The sequence below is a fragment of the Pseudonaja textilis genome, chromosome 9 (genome assembly GCF_049901715.1).
Source record: "Pseudonaja textilis isolate UNSWEBS1 chromosome 9, rPseTex1.2, whole genome shotgun sequence".
Taxonomy (NCBI): Eukaryota; Metazoa; Chordata; class Lepidosauria; order Squamata; family Elapidae; genus Pseudonaja; species Pseudonaja textilis.
The window spans coordinates 23,716,845-23,736,803 of NC_141998.1; the positions used below are offsets into that span (position 1 = coordinate 23,716,845).

Here is a 19,959-nt window from a genome sequence, read left to right on the forward strand (position 1 = left end):
ATAACCACAGAATAAACTGCAATTTAAAATTGAAAAAATCAATTCCCCCTTCCAAAACGTAGTTGCCTTGATATAGATGGGTTTGGGGGTTGGGTTTTTTTTTTTTGTGTGTGTGTGTGTGTAAGTTTATGCATTACTGTACATGCACAATTTTTTTTCAATTATTCCTGCCCTGGATAGCGTCCATTGCAAATGTTCCAGAAATGCAAACATATCCAGGGTTGACTCACAGAAGTATTATCAATTTGATTAAATCGGTTTCGTTAAATCTTTTTCTAAATGTTATCTGGCAGTTTAGCATCAGAATCTGCTGTCCTGGTGGCTCTCGACTTATGATGAGAATGGAGGCCAATATTTCTGTTGCTAAGCAAGACGGTAATGGATTTCACCCCATTTTATGACATGTCTTGCCACAGTTGTTAAGTGAACCACTGCGGTTGTGAAGTTAATAACACAGTCGTTGAGGGAATCTGGTTTCCCCATCGACTTCGCTTATCAGAAGGTCGCAAAAGAGGGTTACATGACCCTCCCAGGTCACTGCAACCTGTCATGCACCTGTCAGAGTCTGAATCCGAGGAGGAAGACAAACAGCTGACAGGGAGCGGGAGTGTGGCTCCGTTGGATTTGGAGGAAGCTGGGGAAGAGAAAAGTCCGGCTGGGCAGAGCAGGAAAGAGGTAGAACAAGGGAGAAGGAGTTCAGAGGAAGGCCCAGGCCCACCCCCTCTTCATCCTAGGGCACACAGGGAGGAATGGAGAAGGGAGCAACAAGGGTTGCGTGGCTTATGGGGGAGGAAAGGGCCCTGATTCCCTTCATTAGCCACAAGGAAGAGAGTTTAAAAGAGATGCATGCTGAGTGCAGCATCTGCTGGGAACAAACGTGAGTTTATCTTGTGTTGACTTTGGTTATCTGCATTCCTGGCATCCTCCCAACTATGTTGAATTACTACTGTTCCTTCATGTCTGGAATTTTTGCTCCTGCCCTGCCGTACTAATTACCTCATCTTGCCTTGATTGGACTTATAGTTACAGTTTTTGTTGATCATGTTTTGGACTTGAATCTCTGCAGCCCAAGGCTGTTCCTGGGAGAGTTTTTCTCCAGCCCGGAAGGTAACTAGGACACTGGGGGCAAACTTGGAGCTAATAAAGGGACTCCTACTGATTGTCTGACTGTGTTGCCTTTGGGCCACGCCTCGGGTCATTCACACAACCATCATAACTATGAGTCAGTGGCCAAGCATCCAAACTTTGATCACGTGACCATGGGGATGCTACAATGGTCATAAGTGTGAAAAATCACTTGTTGTCATGCCCCTGGTGGAGACTGACTTTGAGGAAGAGGAGGAACAGCCAACAGGGAGTGGGAGTGTGGCTCCAGAGGTGGTGGAGGAGGCTGGGGAAGGGCAGAGGCCGGCTGAGCAGTCAGAGGAGGATCCAGGCCCATCCCCTATCCATCCTAGGTCACGCAGGGAGGAGAGGATCAGGGAAAAGCGAGGTCTACTCGAGAGGAGATTACCATGATCCTCCTTGTGGCTTGCAGCTAGGAGCTATGTTTGCAACTGCGCCATCAGAATTGCTGGAGTCAAAGTTTAGTGTTTACTTTGAAAGAGGTTTATCTTTGCTGGCGTTCTTCCCATGGACTCTCCTCGATTATCTTCCTGGAGTTTATGATTAATTATCTTGGCTGGCTTCGGAACTCTCGTCAATGCTGTTTGTTTGGGTTTTCTGTTTGCCTCATTATTTACTTTTGTGACTTTAAACTGTGCCTAATAAAACAGTGAAGTTAAATTGAAGGCCTTACTGGACTTTAATATATGTTTGGGGTTATTTTGAGAGACTATGGGTCATCACACTTGTTTCACTGCCGTTGTAACTTCAAAAGGCCACTAAATGAATAGTTATAAGTGGAGGATTACCTGTAATAGGTGAGTCTAATCAGTGTGCCCATAGACAGCCAGGTTAATAAACTTAACCATGTTGTTAGAGTACATACATGGATCTGGGGGATTTCAAAAGTCGGTTTTAAACTTCAAGACACAACACAAGAACTACAATTCAAAACAAAAAACCCTGGAACAACAGGTGGAAATAGACAAAGGGAGAATTGTTTGAAGATTAATAGAGTATATGTATATTTAAAAGGGAGGATATTAACATATTCTCCCTTTCAAATATATGGAGAAAGCAAATTACAGAGATGAAGTGGATTCAGTTATCCCGGAGGTGGAAGGCCAGAGTTTTGGAAATCTGACGACTATTAATCTTCATTACTGCCTATGAAAATCCAATGCACTTATGCTCATTTCCTTCTGAGCTTTTCTCAGAGTTGGCCTCAACAATTGAAGAAATTCAACACTGGGTTATTTCTGGGGAAAGCAGAGGTGGAACCACTGTGTGGAGAGCATCTGGGATCAGGCAGATATCTAGCTTTTGTTCTCCTGCAGTTCTCGTATTGCTTCAAATATAAACAGAGAGCAAACTGTACTTCCTTCTAGCATTGATGATGTTACCTAGTTGGGTAGTGAAATGTCTGCAAGAAAAGAGCCAAGCTCAGAGAAAACCATAGTCCTCCTCCTCCTCCTCCTCCTCTTCTCTGCAAACTCTACTTCCTTCTAGCACTGATGATATTATCTAGTTGGGTGATGAAACATCTGCAAGAAAGCAGCCAAAATCACAGAAGACTAAGGACCAGAATGGATGTATCTAATGGATAATGGCACCTTTGACCAAATTGTTTTGCAGATAGAGCCATCAGATATTGGACATCTTACATTTCAGCCTCCTCCTCCCCTCCTCCTCACAAACCCTACTTCCTTCTAGCACTGATGACGTTACCTAGTTGAGTAATGAAACATCTGCAAGAAAACAGCCAAGCTCAGAGAGCACCAAGGACCCACTGTTCTCCTCCTCTTCTTCCTCCTCTTCCTTCTCTCCTTTCTACAACCCCACTTGTTTTTGCCACTGATGATGTTACCTAGTTGGGTAATGAAACATCTGCACGAAAATAGCCAAGCTCGGAGAGAACCAAGGATGCCACTTCTCTTCTTCCTCCTCCCCTCTTCCTCCTCCCCTCCACCAACTCCCCTCCCTTCTAGCACTGATGGTGTTACCTTGTTGGGTAATGAAACATCTGCAAGAAAACAGCCAAGCTTGGAGAACACCAAGGACCTGAGAGCCCCAAATATTCTCTTGCTACCAGAGAGATTCTCTCTCGGTACCAACTTCAAATCCATCCCCAGCCATGGAAGATCACAATGCTCACCTTGGGCCGTTTCTCTCTCCCGGCATCACACCTTAAGTGGTGAGGAGAAGAAAATGGCAGCGTGCTACACATGACCCACTGAATTCCAAGAGGGGAGAAAAAAAAAAGCAGGATGGAAACCGATCAAAACTAAATATTCATCTGGGGTTCCATGGCAGCTCTGATCTTCCAGCAGGCGCTGAGATTTGGTCTCCCGTTCTCCACCAGCGATGCTTGTTTTCGTTGCCTGAGTTTTTCTCTCCATTGAGCTGTCTAATTAGGAGGATTTAAAGTAGGGATGACTCACCATCTTTATGGAAGCCAGCCAGCCAGCTAGCCTGGCACCTTCCCTAAAACCCACAACAATGCAGCCATAAAGTCTAATTGCCATCCAGTATGGGGGTTGGTGTGCATGTGTGTGTGTGAAGGAACGGAGTCAAGAATCTGGAGAAACTTCTGCCTCCGACTTTTCTTTTTCGAATGCAAAGAGCTGATCTCCAAAATGTCTTCCCCAAGATGACAAGCACGGCGCTGGCCTCCTGACCCCTTGAATGACTGTGATTTTTCCCATGTCAATCTTCATGTTCTTAAATTGGAATTTATAATAGTGCCTCTCCCTTTTTGGATGGCCAGCGTCTCCTCCCCTTTGCGCTCCTCGCTCCTCCGGGCCCTTTGACTGAGATGGGCCTGCCGTTTGCTGTCAACTTGATTTTATGTCTCATTCCTCCCATGTCCCCCCCATAGATGATTGGGATCATTAGTGACTTGATAATCCCTGTAGATTGATTAGCTTAAATGGCTCCCCTCCCATCTCCTATCCAGATTTAAATATTGCTTAATTTCCACGAATCTCTCTTCCATCTGTCCACGTTTCTATCCAGCTACTTTTTTTTTCCTAATTAACCCTGTCAAGACTGCACAGAGGTGAGAATTAGATTATTTTGATAAATTAATCAATACACAAGAGGAAGAAGATTAAGGCCTCTATTTTAGGACTGTCTTTGCGATAACATTAGAGTTCTAACCAAGGGTCTACAGTTTGGCCCAATAAAGTTAATCCTGGACATTATTAATGCGATTCCAAAACAAATAAACACACATTAAGTTTGTATCAAGTTGTGCACTGCTGTTGGTGATAGAGAAGCACAGCTTCTACTCTGAGCCATGTCCTGGAAGAGGACAGCCCTGGAGTCACCGTGACCGTGTTCTTCTGCCTTGTGCCACCAGCAACTCAACCAATTAGAAGTACTTTGCTTTCAGCCAAGAATGACAATTTGATTTGCACAAACCTAAGTACCAGCCATGTTCAGAATAGAGTAGAGTAGAGTAGAGTAGAGTAGAGTAGAGTAGAGTAGAACAGAACAGAATAGAATAATAAGAGTTAGACAGGAACTTGGAGGTCTACTGGTCTCACCTTCTGCTTGTCCAGGTCACAAAATGAGGCAAAACCCACTCAATGACTATCTCACTTAGCCACCTAAATTTGAGACTCCGTTGTGCTTGTTACATCAAGGATTACAGGTAGCGGTGTTTTTCAACTTTGGCAACTTTTAAGTTGTATGGACTTCAATTCCCAGAATTTGCCAGCGGGGGGAATTCTGGAAGTTGAAGTCCACATATCTTAAAGTCACCAAGGTTGACAAACATTAGCCTAGAGTAGTACCCTACTCCCTCATGTATTCGCTTTAGTCAGGCCTGGAAGACAGGAAGGAATTGTGAGAAAGCTGACGAGGAACAGAGAGCCCCAAACGTTAGAAGTCCACCTAAACCAGAGGGGGGTGGAGGGGTAAAAGCAGATCTTTTGGTGATAGACCCTCTTCAACTTCTCCTCCTACCCCAAGACCCTCCCAAGAAGGCCTTCTCCTTCTTGCTGATCGATGGTGTGTTTCAAAAACTTTTCCTACCAGTTTGGAGCTTGCTTTGGGGCACATGTGCAGCACTCAAACTCCGTCCTCTGAATCAAGGCTGGTGAGCTGTGGAAGCGCACCTATTGCACGCACAAACACGCAGACCGCGCATGCGTGAAAGGCTCAGAGACAGCCCTTCCCTGGTGATCTGTGCTGTTTTGTTAGCTCAGCCTGAGGCGCAGCAATCTGATCTGCCACACGAATCAGCTGAGCTAATAAACAGCAGAATATAGGAGAGGTGAGAGGTAAGAGCAGGGGCGGGCGGGTAGGGCCAGTCAAAATTTTCACGACCCGTTCTCCAAACCAGTCAAAATTTTCACCACTGGTCCGCCAGGACTGGTCAGAACCGGCTGAATACCACCTCTGTTGCTGATCCATTCCTGCCTCCTAAATTCAAATTATTGCAAGGTCCTCCTTGTCTCTTCCACCCAAATAATAAGCATACTCCGTTTCCCTCTTTGCAAGCACGATCACACTCTCAATCAAACACAGACACTCAGACAGACACACACACACACACAACATAAATATTCATTGAAATTATAGAAACTGATCGTCACCAAGGTTAGAAGGCAATTCTTATTAATCACCTCATCGGTCCCCTTGCATCCAAAGCAACGGAGAATTCATTATCTCTAAACCTGCATTAGCAAAAAAGAAAAAAAAAGTGCCACAACTCATTTGGAGGATTTCAGGAGGTGGTTGTTCTCCGCTTTCTCCCACCCTTCCAACTCCCTCGGTTCCTCGACCTGGAATACAGGTAGCCCTTGACGTGCAACAGTTCATTTAGCAAGCATTTGAAGCTCCGACGGCCCTGGGAAAAAAGCAACTTAGGACGATTTTTCAGACTTAGGACCATCACAGCCTCCCCGTGGTCATGCTATCAACTCCTAAAATATTTCTATGGTCTTTTGAGAGTTGCCAACAGAAAGGGAGTGGAGAGCAGTGCGGCAGCTTGCAAATCGAAAGTGCATTCCATAAATGTTTTCAAAAATAGTCACTAGGTGACTGAAGTTCCTGCTGCGCAGAGATCTAACTGGAGAACATGATTGATGACTCTTGGCTATGGGTGTGTCCCATTGGAGAATATGAATTACGATACACCCAAGAGGTGGAGGGGAAAACCAGGGTCAAGGGTGACAATGAATTATATGAAGTGAGGGCAGCCAAAAGTCAACTCATAAAATATTTCTCTGGTCTTTTTAGAGTTGCCAACAGAAAGGGAGAGGGAAGCAGTGTGGCAGCTTGCAAACTGAAAGTGCATTCCATAAATGTTTTCAAAGATAATAACTAGGTGAGTGAAGTTTCTGCCGTGCAAAGATCTAACTGGAGAACATGATTGATGACTCTGGGCTATGGATGTGTCCCATTGGAGAATACGAATTACGATACACCCAGGGGGTGGAGAGAAAACCTGGGTCAAGGGTAACAGTGATTGATGTGTCTCAGAGTCGGCTACACCCAGGCAGTGCCGGACATGTTAACTCCCAATAAATCCTTTTGAAGTTTTGGAAGTTTGGCTCGAGACTCATGATTTAAATGGGGGTAACTACCGGAATCCTGACACACGCGATTTACATTTGGATGCTCAACAACAGACTCCTATTGATGACGATTGCAGCATCCCGGAGGGGTCACATGATCCCCTTTTCCGACCTTCCGACAAGCCAAATCTATGCGGAAGCCAGATTTACTGAACAACCAAGTTATTCATTTAACAACAGAAGGGATTCAAAGTCATAAAATGGGGGAAAACACACTTTTTCTGTGCCGTCGTCACTTCAGTCACTAACTGACTTGTTGTAAGTCAAAGACTCCCTGTATTTTACGGCTGCTCCATATTTAAGAGGGGTGGGTGGGGTGTAAATCCAAACTCTGCAGGCCATCTTCTATTTGTAGTCTAGAATAACAGAGTTGGAAGGGACCTTGGAGGTCTTCTAGTCCAACCCCGTGCCTAGGTAGGAAACCCTACACCACTTCAGACAAAGGGTTATCCAACAGCTTCTTAAAAACTTCCAATGTTGGAGCATTCACAACTTCTGGAGGCAAGTTTAATTGTTCTCATTTTCAGAAAATTTATCCTTAGTTCTAAGTTGTTTCTCTCCTTGATTAGTTTCCATCCGTTGCTTCTTTTTCCTGCCTTCTGGTGCTTTGGAGAATAGCTTGACTCCCTCTTCTTTGGGGCAGCCCCTGAGATATTGGAAGACTGCTATCCTGTCTCCCCTAGTCCTTCTTTTCATCAGACTAGACATAGCCAATTCCAGCAACTGTTCTTTATATGTTTTCGCCTCCAGTCCCCTAATCCTCTTGGTTGCTCTTCTCTTCTGGAAGAGCCAAACTCCACATCCTCTCAACTGGAAACAGAGCCATTTTCATCCATCAGGCGCTTTAGAGGGGGAACAGGAAAGAAAACACTTACCAGATTAGTGAAGATGTATGTATAATAGGCTGACACCATTCCCAGTTCAGCTGCCTGTAACGCAGAGGATATGAGAAATCAAAGCACGGTTAAATCACAGCCTGACAAGATCCTTCCTGCTCTGGTCTGCGATGCCTGAAGCTAACTCAGGTACCTCTGAAAGAGTTGGGAAGTCCAGACAGCAAAGCAGGAGTTCTGCCCTTGAATTGCTCTATTTTCAACAAGGTTTACCCCTCAGGAAAAAAAAAAACAGTCCCCAGGATACTAGGATAATGGTTTGATGACCAACTCTACCGTTGGCTCCTCTTTCTGATGTTGGCCCTTCCACGTTGGGTGAATTTCTTCAAACAATATTGCAACCAGGAACATCTATACTGGCTTGGAGGAGATTTGAAGGGGACTGGGAAGAGAGCTGTCAGTATTTAATTAGTATTCTCTCTCTCTCTCTCTCTTCTCTCTTTCTCTCTCTCTCTCTCTGTGTCTCTCTCTCTTCTCTTTCTCTCTCTGTCTCTCTCTTTGTCTGTGTCTTTCTTTCTCTCTCTCTCTCTTCTCTCTTTCTCTCTGTGTGTGTCTCTCTCTCTTCTCTTTCTGTCTGTCTCTCTCTTTGTCTCTTTCTCTCCCTTTCTCTCTCCCTTTCTCTCTCTCTTTCTTTCTTTCTTTCTTTCTTTCTTTTTCTTTCTTTCTTTCTTTCTTTCTTTCTTTCTCTCTCTCTCTCTCTCTCTCTCTTCTCTCTTTCTGTGTGTGTGTGTCTCTCTCTGTCTGTCTCTTTCTTTCTCTCCCTTTCTCTCTCCCTCTCCCTCCCTCCCTTCCTCTCTCTCTCTCTCTCTCTCTCTCTTTGTCTCTTTCTTTCTCTCCCGTTCTCTCTCCCTCTCCCTCCCTCCCTCCCCTCTCTCTCTCATGCCTCCTATTCTTCCTCTAAAGAGCTCGTCCTTTTTTTCCCCCTAAGCACACGCTAGGAAGAAGAACAAATGTGAGGATCATTTCCTGCCCTGGCCCCCAAGTCCTTCAAACACCACTTTCCAATTTTGCAACTGCTCACTTCTTCTGGGATGGGAGCAGGACTGCCGGTTTTGAAGTCTGAGAAGCCATAGAAACTACCCCAAAGCAAATGACTGCTTGTAATCGAGGGCTTTTGGTTCTCTCTTTAGCCGTTTGTCACCTGGGTGGCTTTTTTAAAAAGAAAAAGAAAGAAAGAAAGAAAGAAAGAAAGAAAGAAAGAAAGAAAGAAAGAAAGAAAGAAAGAAACCTCCATGCTTTTGCACCACCGCAGGCAACAGTTTCAAATGGGCTGCACTTAAAAACATATTTGCAAATGCAAATGAAGATTGCTCTCTCTCTCTCTCTTTCTCTCCCTTTCTCTCTCCCTTTCTCTCTCTGACTCTCTTTCTTTCTCTCTGTCTGTTTCTTTCTTTCTCTCCCTTTCTCTCTCTCTCTTTCTCTCTCTCTTTGTCTCTCTCTCTCTCTCTTTCTCTCCCTTTCTCTTTCTCTCTTTCTCCCTCTCTCTTTCTCTCCTTTTCTTCCTTTCTCTCTTTCTCTCCCTTTCTCTCCCTTTCTCTTGCTCTCTCTTTCTTCCTCCCTCTTGCTCTCTCCCTTTCTCTCTGTCTGTTTCTTTCTTTCTCTCTGCCTGTGTCTTTCTTTCTCTCTCTTTCTCTCTCTCTCTTTGTCTCTGTCTCTCTATCTCTTTCTCTCCCTCTCTCTCTTTGTCTCTGTCTATCTCTTCCTTTCTCTTCCTTTCTCTCTCTCTTTCTCTCCCTTTCTCTTTCTCTCTTTCTCCCTCCCTCTTTCTCTCTCCCTTTATCTTTCTCTCTCTCTTTCTCACTCTCTTTCTCTGTCTCTCTTTCTCTCCCTTTGTTTCTGTCTGTCTATCTCTGTCTCTCCCCGCCTCCCCCCGCCTCATCTGTCTTACACACACACACACCAACACAGGCATTGGGAGTGAAGTGACAAATTCTGAATATAATTGTATTTCATTTCAGTTAGTTGCAGATGCAGGTTGCAGATGAAGAGAAGGCAAAGAGAAATCAGGAGAATTTCTGGATTCTAGGAGCACACTGGGTGGAAACATCCCCAGGGAGGCCTGCAAGGTGTGATTAAAAAAATAAATAAAGCCAAAATAAGGACCCTCAAGATGTCATGGAATCAGCCATGGATTTTGACATACTTTCCTCACCTGGCTATTTTTGACTTCTTTTTTTTACATACCCTGCCTGTCCCCATCAGGTCTCTTTTCTCTGATTCCCAGGAAGAACATGGGCAGATCTCCAGGCTAGACTGGAACAAATGTAGTCCTTGATTTACAACAGTTCATTTAGTGACCATTCAAAGTTACCACGTCACTAAAAAAAAATATCGACGGACAGCTGTTTTTCCCATTTTTTTTGCAGCATCCACCCCCCCCAGTCACGTGATCAAAATTCGGAGGCTTGGCAACGGCATGGACTTATGACGGTTGCAGTGTCATAAGGGGCTCACGTGATTCCTCCTTTGGCGACCTTCTGACAAGCAAAGTCCATGGGGAAGCCGGATTCACTTAACAACCGGGCAAACTGCAGTGCTGCGTTTCGCAACGGGGGCACAATAGGTCGGCAAATGGGGTCAAACTTTCTGAACCAACTGCTTCACTCAGGCAGAGAAAATTCGGGCTGAATTTGAGGATAATTAGGACTGCATAAAAAACAATTACTACCCACCTGCCTTCCATCGAGGACCTGTATATTGCACCAGTCAAAAAGAGGGCTGTGAAAGTATTTACAGACCCCTCACATCCCGGACATAAACTGTTTCAACTCCTACCCTCAAAACGATGCTATAGAGCCCTGCACACCAGAAGAACTAGACACGAGGACAGTTTTTCCCCCAACGCCATCACTCTGCTAAACAAATAATTCCCTCAACCCTGTCCAACTATTCATTAAGTCTGCACTACTACTACTATTAATCTTCTCATCAGTCCTTATCAACCCTCTCCGCCCACTTGTGACTGTTGACTAACTTTGTTGCTATCTATATTGACTGGCTCCTAGTATGATTTGATTGCTTATTGTACCCTATGACTATTATTACCTCATGATTCTTGACTCTTGATGAACGTATCTTTTCTTTTAGGTACACTGAGAGCATTTGCACCAAGACAAAATCCTTGTGTGTCCAATCATACTTGGCCAATAAAGAATTCTATTCTATTCTATTCTATTCTATTCTATTCTATTCTATTCTATTCTATTCTATTCTATTCTATTCTATTCTATTCTATTCTGTTCTATTCTACTCTACTCTACTCTACTCTACTCTACTCTACTCTACTCTATATCCTACGTATGGGGCCTCCCTCTGAAATCTGGAAGTTTAACCTGGTAGCCACTTGACTTTTTAAAAAGGAACTCAGATAAAAACATGGATCAAGGACAAACCACCTTGGTTCCTGATTTCCTCCCAGGCTCAGCTCCAACTGCTGTTCTTCACCTGATCCTCAAAGGGGTTGAGGCCGCTTCCCTTGGTTCCTGGGTTTGCAGATATAATGCTGGGTTGTTCTTTTTTGTTTTGTTTTTGTTTTAACCGTTGTGCTGTAAAAATGAGCTACCTCTTTGTTGCTTCCTCCTCTGTTAAATTACCTTTCAGTTCTCGCTGAGCATTTCTGGGCTGGAAGGAAACGCTTCTGGGGGTGGAAAAAAACAACAACACCACAGAAGCTCTTCACCTGTTTTTAGGCAAGATGCAACATGAGCGTGCTTGTTACCAAGGAGCTCAGCTTGCCATATTTTTCCAGGCTTGTTGACTTTGAGTAATCCAGAGGCCAGCTGGGAACACACACTTTATTCCCGCCACGTTTCATCTCAGAGTCACACACTGTTTGCACAGAGCCGCAACTGCCAGGTAGAGCCCAAATAGAGGAGGGTGAAAAAAAAGGGGGACACCAAGAAAGATTCCGAGGTGACCAACATGATCTCCTGTCCCACCGATTGCTTCAGATCAAGGGAAGTACTAATACCACTCTATAAAGCCTCAGTAAGACCGCACCTAGAGTACTGCGTCCAGTTTTGGTCACCACACTATAAAAAGGATGCTGAGACTCTAGAAAGAGGGCAGAGAAGAGCAACCAAGATGATTAGGGGACTGGAGGCTAAAGCATACAATGAACGGTTGCAGGAACTGGACCTGGTTAGTCTAGTGAAGAGAAGGACCAGGGGAGACATGAGAGCAGTCTTCCAATATTTGAGGGGCTGCCAGAGAGAGGAAGGGGTCGAGCTATTTTCCAAGGCACCTGAAGTCCAGACAAGGAATAATGGGTGAATGAACAAGGAGAGATTCAACCTGGAAATAAGGAGAAATTTTCTGACAGTGAGAGCAATCAACCAATGGAACAGCTTGTCCTCGAAGTTGTGGGAGCTTCATCACTGGAAGCTTTCAAGAAGAGACTGGACTGCCATCTGTCAGAAATGGGATAGGGTCTCCTGCTTGGGCATCAGGGAGGTGTTGGACTAGATGACCCACAAGGTCCCTTCCAATTCTGTAAATCTGTTAATTATGTGCCTCCTTTTTAAGCTTGGGATGGGCAGGCAGGTCTGTATTTTTCTTGCTTCTACCTTTGAAATCAGGTGCTTTTAATTCCAATCATAGAAACACCAGCAATTATTTTCTTTGGCTTTCTGTAAACAAGTATACTAGTGGGTGGAAACCAAGATGGGTTTGTCAGACAATGAAGCATTCGTGCCTCTCAAAATCCTGAGGGAGAGGGTATGGACTGAAAGGAAGTTGGCCAAACAGAATGGATGAATAAAATGAGTTTTAAGATTGAGAAGGTAAATGGTAGGGTAAGGTAAGAAGGGGAGCTACCCAGAGAAGTGAGATGTGTGGCATATAAATTTAACAAATAAATAAAATATCTGGATAGCACTATGACAAACACGAAAGAACCAGTTTGGTCTAGTGATTAAAACATCGGGCTAGACACCAGGAGATGGTGAGTTCTAGTCCCGCCTTAGGCATGAAGTCAACTGGGTGACTTGGTGAAAAATCACCAGGAGACAGTGAGTTCTAGTATTGCTCTAGGCATGAAAAGTGGCTGGGTGACTTCGGGCCGATCACCAGGAGATGGTGAGTTCTAGTCCTACCTTAGGCATGAAGCCAACTGGGTGACTTGGAGGAAAACCACCAAGGAATGGTGAGTTCTAGTCTTTCCTTAGGCATGAAAGTCGGCTGGATGACTTTGAGCCTGTCACCCTCAGCCCACTATATAAGGCTCAAGGTACAAGCCAATCGGTCAATTCCTATTGACACCAATGGATCAGTACTTGATCGATCAGTTAATAAAGGACCCTGAACTTGCAGGAAAATGCCAGCAAGGAAGAAAAAAACCCTCAATGATAAATATGAATTGTATGTGGCTTCTAAATAGATATATCAAGACACAGAATGAAGATAAAGAAGATATGTTAAGATGAGAGAAATTACTACTGTCATTGCTGGGAAGAATCTCTGTGATTAAAGTGAGTGTCTCGTCTGAAAGGATGTTTTTCTTTCAGACAATACCTGTTTTGACAACTGATGTGCCTTTAAACAGAGGCAGAAGGATATATCTAAAATTGTTAGGCAGGGGAAACAACCACACGTTAAGTATAAGGTGTTACAAAGATACAAAGGAAAGAGGAGGATTGGAGTTTGCCCAATTTGAAATTGTATTTCGCAGCTTGCTGTTTGGTTGGGATGGATGACTTTGGGGCTGTCACTCTTCTGAGAAATAGAAGGCTTTTGGAATTAGAAGAACATGTCCTGAGTTTTGGGTGGCATGGCTGTTTGCAACACAACAAGGTCAAATGTCTGGATTTTAAAAATCCTTATGTTTAGGCGAGGGGCGGCATGGTGGCTCAGTAGTTGAGATGCTGGGTTTGTTGACTGGAAAGACAGCAGCCCATGTTTGAGACCCAAGTGCCATGCAGTGGGTGAGCTCCCATCCTCAGCCCAGCTTCTGCCCACCTAGCAGTTTGAAAGCATGCAAATGCAAGTAGATAAATAGGTACCACTTTGGTGAGAAGGAAAAAGCTCCCTGTGATGTCATGCTGGCGTATATGACCACGGAAGCTCTTCTTGCAACACTGCTTCCTTGGCTAGGAAATGGAGATTAGAGTCAGGAATGACTAGCGGCGTAAAATCCACAGGGACTCCTTACTTCCTTATCTTACGTTAGACGAGCCTTATTGAGAACATGGACTAGATACAAACTTAAATTGCTTCTGGAAACACCTTTGTGGAAGTTGGCCCAAGAAATATTTTATAGATGACAAATAACAGGCAAACACAAATGGTTAACGTATTGCGAGACACTAGAATTTTGTCAAGTGGGATGTAAGATAAAATCGTGAGAACAGCCGGTGGCAAGGGGTAGAACTGTCAATGGTTCTCTTATTTATAACTATTATAAGTAATTCTGGGGAAGACCATCTTCTGGGAGCCCATGACAACTGCCAGCCAAGGGGTAGAATAACGCATTATGTTGAGAAACCATTCGGACCAGTAGAAGATTCCTAAAGTATAGTGGTTTCCTTTTGGTCCAACTCATTGACAAAGGCCAGTCAAACACCTGGGGATTTGTGCAATATGCTAAACTTAGTTCATGCTAACTCCATGTACATTTTTGTGAGTTGAAGGATTGGGTGAACCTACTGCAGTTCCTTTGGCCGCTTTATGATTCTACTAGGCGTATCTCTCTGGGAACTGAGTAATTTCATCAACCAAGATAAGTGTGTTTCTGCAACTTCACCCCAAAGTTATCGCAAGAAGATACCACAGTGAACAAAAATAGGCTGGAAGAAGAATAAACCAGAAGAGCTGCTGTTGAAAAGGAAGGGCAAAAAAATATGGATTTGACTTTAGAAAGGAGGAAGAGGAGGAGATTCCTCCTGATCTGATGAGGTGAATTCTGTCTGGTGGTGCAAAGCTCTGGCTTAAGGTCATCTGCCTTTATTCTTCCTTCTGGCAAATCCTGGTCCACATCAACAATTGCCTGATGATCCTGGGCACCTCTCTTGACCAAGTGAGGCCTCCTCAGAGATGGGTTCTTCAAAGGACAATTGGTTGAGCTATCCTTTCAAGAGAGGGACGTGGTGGCTCAGTGGTTAGGACACAAGCTTGTTGATCAGAAAGGTTGGCAGTTCAGTGGTTCGAATCCCCAGCACTGCGTAGCGGAGTGAACTCCTGTTACTTGTCCCAACTTCTGTTAACCTAGCAGTTCAAAAGCCTGTAAAAAATGCAAGTAGAAAAATAGGTACCACTTTGGTGGGAACAGCGTTCCATGCGCCTTCAGTGTTTAGTCCTGCCGGCCACATGACCCTGGAGACGTCTTCGGACAGCGATGGCTCTTCGGCTTTGTAACAGAGATGAGCACCGCTCCCTAGAACCGGAAACGACTAGCACATATGTGCGAGAGGAACCTTTACCTTTATCCTTTCAAGAAGATCAGATTGTATCAGATCAGACGTGTGACTGCCGCATCTATATCGACGATCTTCTGTAAGCGCCTCCAGTTTAAACGAACCAAATTAAAAACCCTGGTTTTAAGAAAAAAAATCCATGTAACCCTTTCAATCTTGAATGGCTTTATGTTGGGGCCCAAGAGGAGAACACGCTCCAAGAAAGGACGAGGAAGAGGCGCAGGCTTTCCAAATCCCATTGGTTCTGTCGCCGAGCACTGTGTGATATTGCTATGGCAACAGGATAAAGGAAGAGCCCTCAATACTGAGAGGATTCATTCAAATCCTTTTTTAACTGAGCAGAGAGAGAGAGAGAGAGCGCGAGCAGAGAGGCAGAGCAGCCGAGAAACCCCATATCTTGGCTCTGATTTCCCACACTGAACACAAGCCATCAAGGGGTTGCAAACAAAACTCGCCTTTGATTTCAGGGTGCGCACACATGCACAGCTCTGACGCTTGTCCTGTGATCTGGGTGCTTAAAACAGTGCTGTGCTGTGCTTAGGATCTCAACAAAGAACCAGGCAAATATTATTGGCGTTTGACTTGACTCTGAATGCCAGACAGCCAGGCCTCTGTACCTGTGTTGACTAATCAAGAGAGTGACTTTGCAGACTAATAGAATAACAAGAGTTTGGAAGGGACCTTGGAGGTCTTCTAGTCCAACCCTCTGCTCAAGCAGGAGACTCCATGCCATGGTTGTCCAATCTCTTCTTAAAAACCTCCAGTGTTGGAGCACAACTCCACAACTTTGGAAGGGATATTTTGTCCAAACCAGTCCCTTCAATTTTGAAGCCATGATGTTCTTCTTCTGCCTGGACCTGGTTTGTCTTCAATCTTTCCTTGGAGGATGAAGTATGGCGTATTTTTCACAGAGTGTTGCATCACATGTCGAAAGTATTCCAACTTTCACTTTTTGAACTCTGTGGAGAACATAAAACTACCCAAAAGAAGTGACCACCCAACTTCTGTGTTCTTTGGGAAAACTTTCTTTCCTCTCCTGGTTTGGTTCTGCAACCCAACAAGACAGACACAGACTTCAGAAGATAATTAGGACTGCAGAAAAAAACATTACTACCAACCTGCCTTCCATGGAGGACCTGTACACTGCACGAGTCAAAAAGAGGGCTGGGAAAATGTCTACAGACCCCTCACATCCTGGACATAAACTGTTTCAACTCCTACCCTCAAAACGACGCTATAGAGCACTGCACACCAGAACAACTAGACACAAGGAGAGTTTTTCCCCAAAAGCCATCACTCTGCTAAACAAATAATTCCCTCAACACTGTCCAACTGTTTACAAAGTCTGCACTACTATTACTATTAATTTTCTCATCATTCTTTATCACCCTTCCCCTCCCACTTGTGACTGTATGACTATAACTTTGTCACTTGTATCCTTACGATTTATCTTGACAGTTTCCTAGAAAGATTTGATTGCTTATTTGTACCCTATGACTATCATTAAGTCTTCTACCTTATGATTCTTGGCTCTTGATGAATGTATCCTTTCTTTTTATGTACACTGAAAGCATATGCACTAAAGACAAATTCCTTGTGTGTCCAATCATACTTGGCCAATAAAGAACTCCTATTCTATTCTATTCTATCCTATTCTATTCTATTCTATTCTATTCTATTCTATTCTACTCTACTCTACTCTACTCTACTCTACTCTATTGTGTGGTGTTTCAGTGCAACACGGATGCCAGGCATTAGAGAATAATGGTAATAAATAATAGAAGCCCATAGCCTCAAATGAGTTTAGCTTGAAGTGAACCTTCCCCCAAAGCTTTTCCAGTTGGATTGTCCACTTAAATACACATGCCTTAATTACATGAGGGCAACACTTCTAAATATGATTGACCATGGGTCAAAGGAGTTCTCAGTAGAATATTCTGGAAGCTTGCTTTCTGGGTGCCATTGAAGGTGCCGGTGACCATCTCTAAGAAGAGCTTCATGGCACAGGACTGGTTATCTGAGGGACTGCCTAGTTCTGCTCATTCTTTACAATCAGGTGGAAGGGCCATTAGAAGTCATTTCAAGATGAAGCTTTAGCACAAGGGTCTTCAAACTTGGCAAATTTTAAGACTTGTGGACTTCAACTCCCAGAATTCCTGAGCTAACATGACTGGAGGAGAAATTCTGAGAGTTGAAGACCACAAGTCTTAAAATTTGCCAAGTTTGAAGACCCCCGCTTTAACAGAATCTGTAGGGCCATCGATTCTTCACCCTCACACGAGCACAGGAAAGTCTCTGAAATTTCATCACATTCACTTGCAGGCCCTCTCCTGCGTTTCACAGTTTCTGCTTCAGATCTTCACTTCTGAAAGACCTCCATCTTTTGTACCAAATAAGTTAGGCAGCATCAAAGATGCCTTCCCTCAAGGCCCAATGCCTGTGAAGTGACTATCACCCCTCAAAAGGCCCTGCCCAACAATAGGCCAATGTGCATTGAGAAAGACATGGATTTAAATGCTTGTTTATACATTGTTTATTTCGTTCCCCCTTTTTTGATGGACTGTTCAGGAACACTGCCAAATACTTCAAAGCCTGAAGGGCCCACTGTTCTGACTCATAACAAATCTTCGGAAAGGCAAGAAAACAATTTTTTTTTCCAGAATGCGTGGAGAAAACAGAAAGCCAGGGAGAGAAAATGACTACTTTGGTAAAACAGAACATTCTCAAAGATTAGAAAGTTCAACTCTTTTTGGACAGATGGGAGTTCATGCCACGGTCTTTGGATTTTTCTTCTCTTATTATATCATATTATATTCTCTTATTATATATATCTTATTATATAAGATTTTTCTTATATGGTTTTAGAAAATCCATTCATCATCTCATCATCTTCTTTTAATGACCCCATAATACCTTGTGGGTGGAGTCTGAGCAACTGAATGGAGCTGAGTGTTTACTGGCCAGATGCCCTTCCTGTTGCCAATGTGGAGTTTTGTTCAGCAGATATATTCTCACTGCGCCCAGAGAGAGAAATATCTGCCTCTACCGAGGATTGAACTCACAGCCTCCTGATTATGTGCTGAGAGCTCCACCTCAAGGCCACCGCACCACTCCATTTCACGCGAGAACTATCCCAACATATATGTTCTGCCCATTCCTTAACTACCTGAACCCAAGTTCCAAATGTTAACATGCAAATCCTATCCCAACCCTGCAGATTAGCTACTACTGTGAGCATCTCCTGTTCCTACCTTCTTAAGGATCGTGTGGGACATGGAAGCGTTGGCGTGGACAATGATGGTGGCGGTTTTGTCATCCCTGATCTCTTTTAGCAATGGTGTGGGATCCCAGCTTTCATCCAACATCCGAATGGAGAGCGTTTCCTTCGAGATAAGGAACTGTCGGAGCAATTTCTCCAGGTTTAGAAGGCCTGCAGGGGAAAGGAACACAGGTTCAATATGAAGTGTCATCCATCAGCAACCCAGAATGATTAGGTTAGGTCAAACCGGTTGAAAAGAAATCTGGGAAAACTTAGTGCAGGATTTGTCCCTGTAATCTTACCCCATCTTTCTCTTAGTTACATGAAAATGATCCAAAAGGCCCTTCACCTTACAGCATCCTTTCTTGGTTGAAGAATGTCACATTTCCCGCCCATCCTGCATGATTATTCTTCACTAGTCAGTTCAATGTGAAGAAATTCAACAAGTACAACAAATATTACTGCAGAGGTCTGATTGACTTATCATGACCCATCAAATCAGTGTTCGCAAGCACAGGGATAGAAGTTCTCCATGAGGATCTCTTCTTAACCTTCAGGTCCTTCAGGTCTTGTGGCTCTGCATACATCACCACCATAACTCAGGCCACCTACTTTCCTGCCATCCTCTTCTTCCCTCCCTCTTTCCCAGCAGGACAGCCTTCTCCAGAAAGCTAATGAGGAAGGATAACTTGAGCCTAGTTCTTTGTCCCTCAAGGGAGAACAATACAACACTATACAACATAACAATACAAGCGCACACAATAGATACAAACTCAAGGTAAACCGCACCAAACTTAATTGCAGGAAATACGACTTCAGCAACAGAGTGGTCAATGTCTGGAACACTGTACCTGACTCTGTGGTTTCTTCCCCAAACCCCAAAAACTTTCACCTTAGACTGTCTACTATTGACCTCACCCCTTTCCTAAGAGGTCTGTAGGAGGAGTGCATAAGCGCACCAACATGCCTACCGTCCCTGTCCTATTGTTTCTTTTTTTTTCTTATATGTATCCATTTCATGTATTCATAACCATGTTTATACTTATACCTGTAATCTTATAATCGCTTGACAAAATAAAATAAATAAATAAAAAATAAAAATAAATAAACAGACTCTGAGTTGATTGGTTCACTTCTCTGTTTGGGTAGTTTTCTGGACTGTCCGTGGTGTTCTCAAGAGTCTTGTCCAGCGGCTAAAGTTCAAGAACATCACTATCCCAACGGTGCTTTTTTGGGAGGCAACTGGACTTTCTTGTTTCTTCTTTCAAAAACGTTTCTCTTCTCATCCAAGAAGCTTCTTCAGCTCTGACAGGATGGTGGGGAAGGGAAGGATTTATACTCCTTGCAGACAGCTGGTCATTTGCATCCTTTTAGAGGGTCGTTGAGGCCACTTGGAGGTTTATCTGTGTCCTCAGGGTCACTTGAGTAATGCTAATGGTTCCTGTAGCTGCAGTTTTTTTAAAATTTGGAAATCCATTCCTTCTCCCACACCATTCAAAGGGGGTTCACCCCAAAACGTCTTCAAAGAAAAATCCAGAAAGTCCAGTTGCCTCCTGAAAAAAAAAAAGGCACCCTTGGGACAACCTTGACCTGGATGACTGAGAATCTCTACAGACTTTTAGCTATACAATTTGGGATGGACACCCTTGGAATGGTGTGGGAGTAGGAAGGGATTTCCAGGGGGGAAAAATTGCAGGCTACAGGAACCA

General features: G+C 43.9%; 1 protein-coding gene and 1 long non-coding RNA gene across 3 annotated transcripts in view; one reads left to right on the forward strand and one right to left on the reverse strand.

The window, feature by feature from the left end:
- Window positions 1-19,959, forward strand: part of LOC148125063 (uncharacterized) — a 558,115-nt gene that overhangs the window by 526,145 nt on the left and 12,011 nt on the right. The window lies entirely within an intron of this gene.
- Window positions 1-19,959, reverse strand: part of GRIK4 (glutamate ionotropic receptor kainate type subunit 4) — a 337,150-nt gene that overhangs the window by 88,220 nt on the left and 228,971 nt on the right. For both annotated transcript variants that reach the window (XM_087939152.1, XM_087939153.1), the window contains exons 6-7: window positions 18,243-18,421; window positions 7,565-7,618 (exon numbers count right to left, since the gene is read on the reverse strand). In XM_087939152.1, coding sequence (XP_087795278.1) covers window positions 7,565-7,618; window positions 18,243-18,421 — 233 coding nt within the window. The remainder of the gene's footprint in view (window positions 1-7,564; window positions 7,619-18,242; window positions 18,422-19,959) is intronic.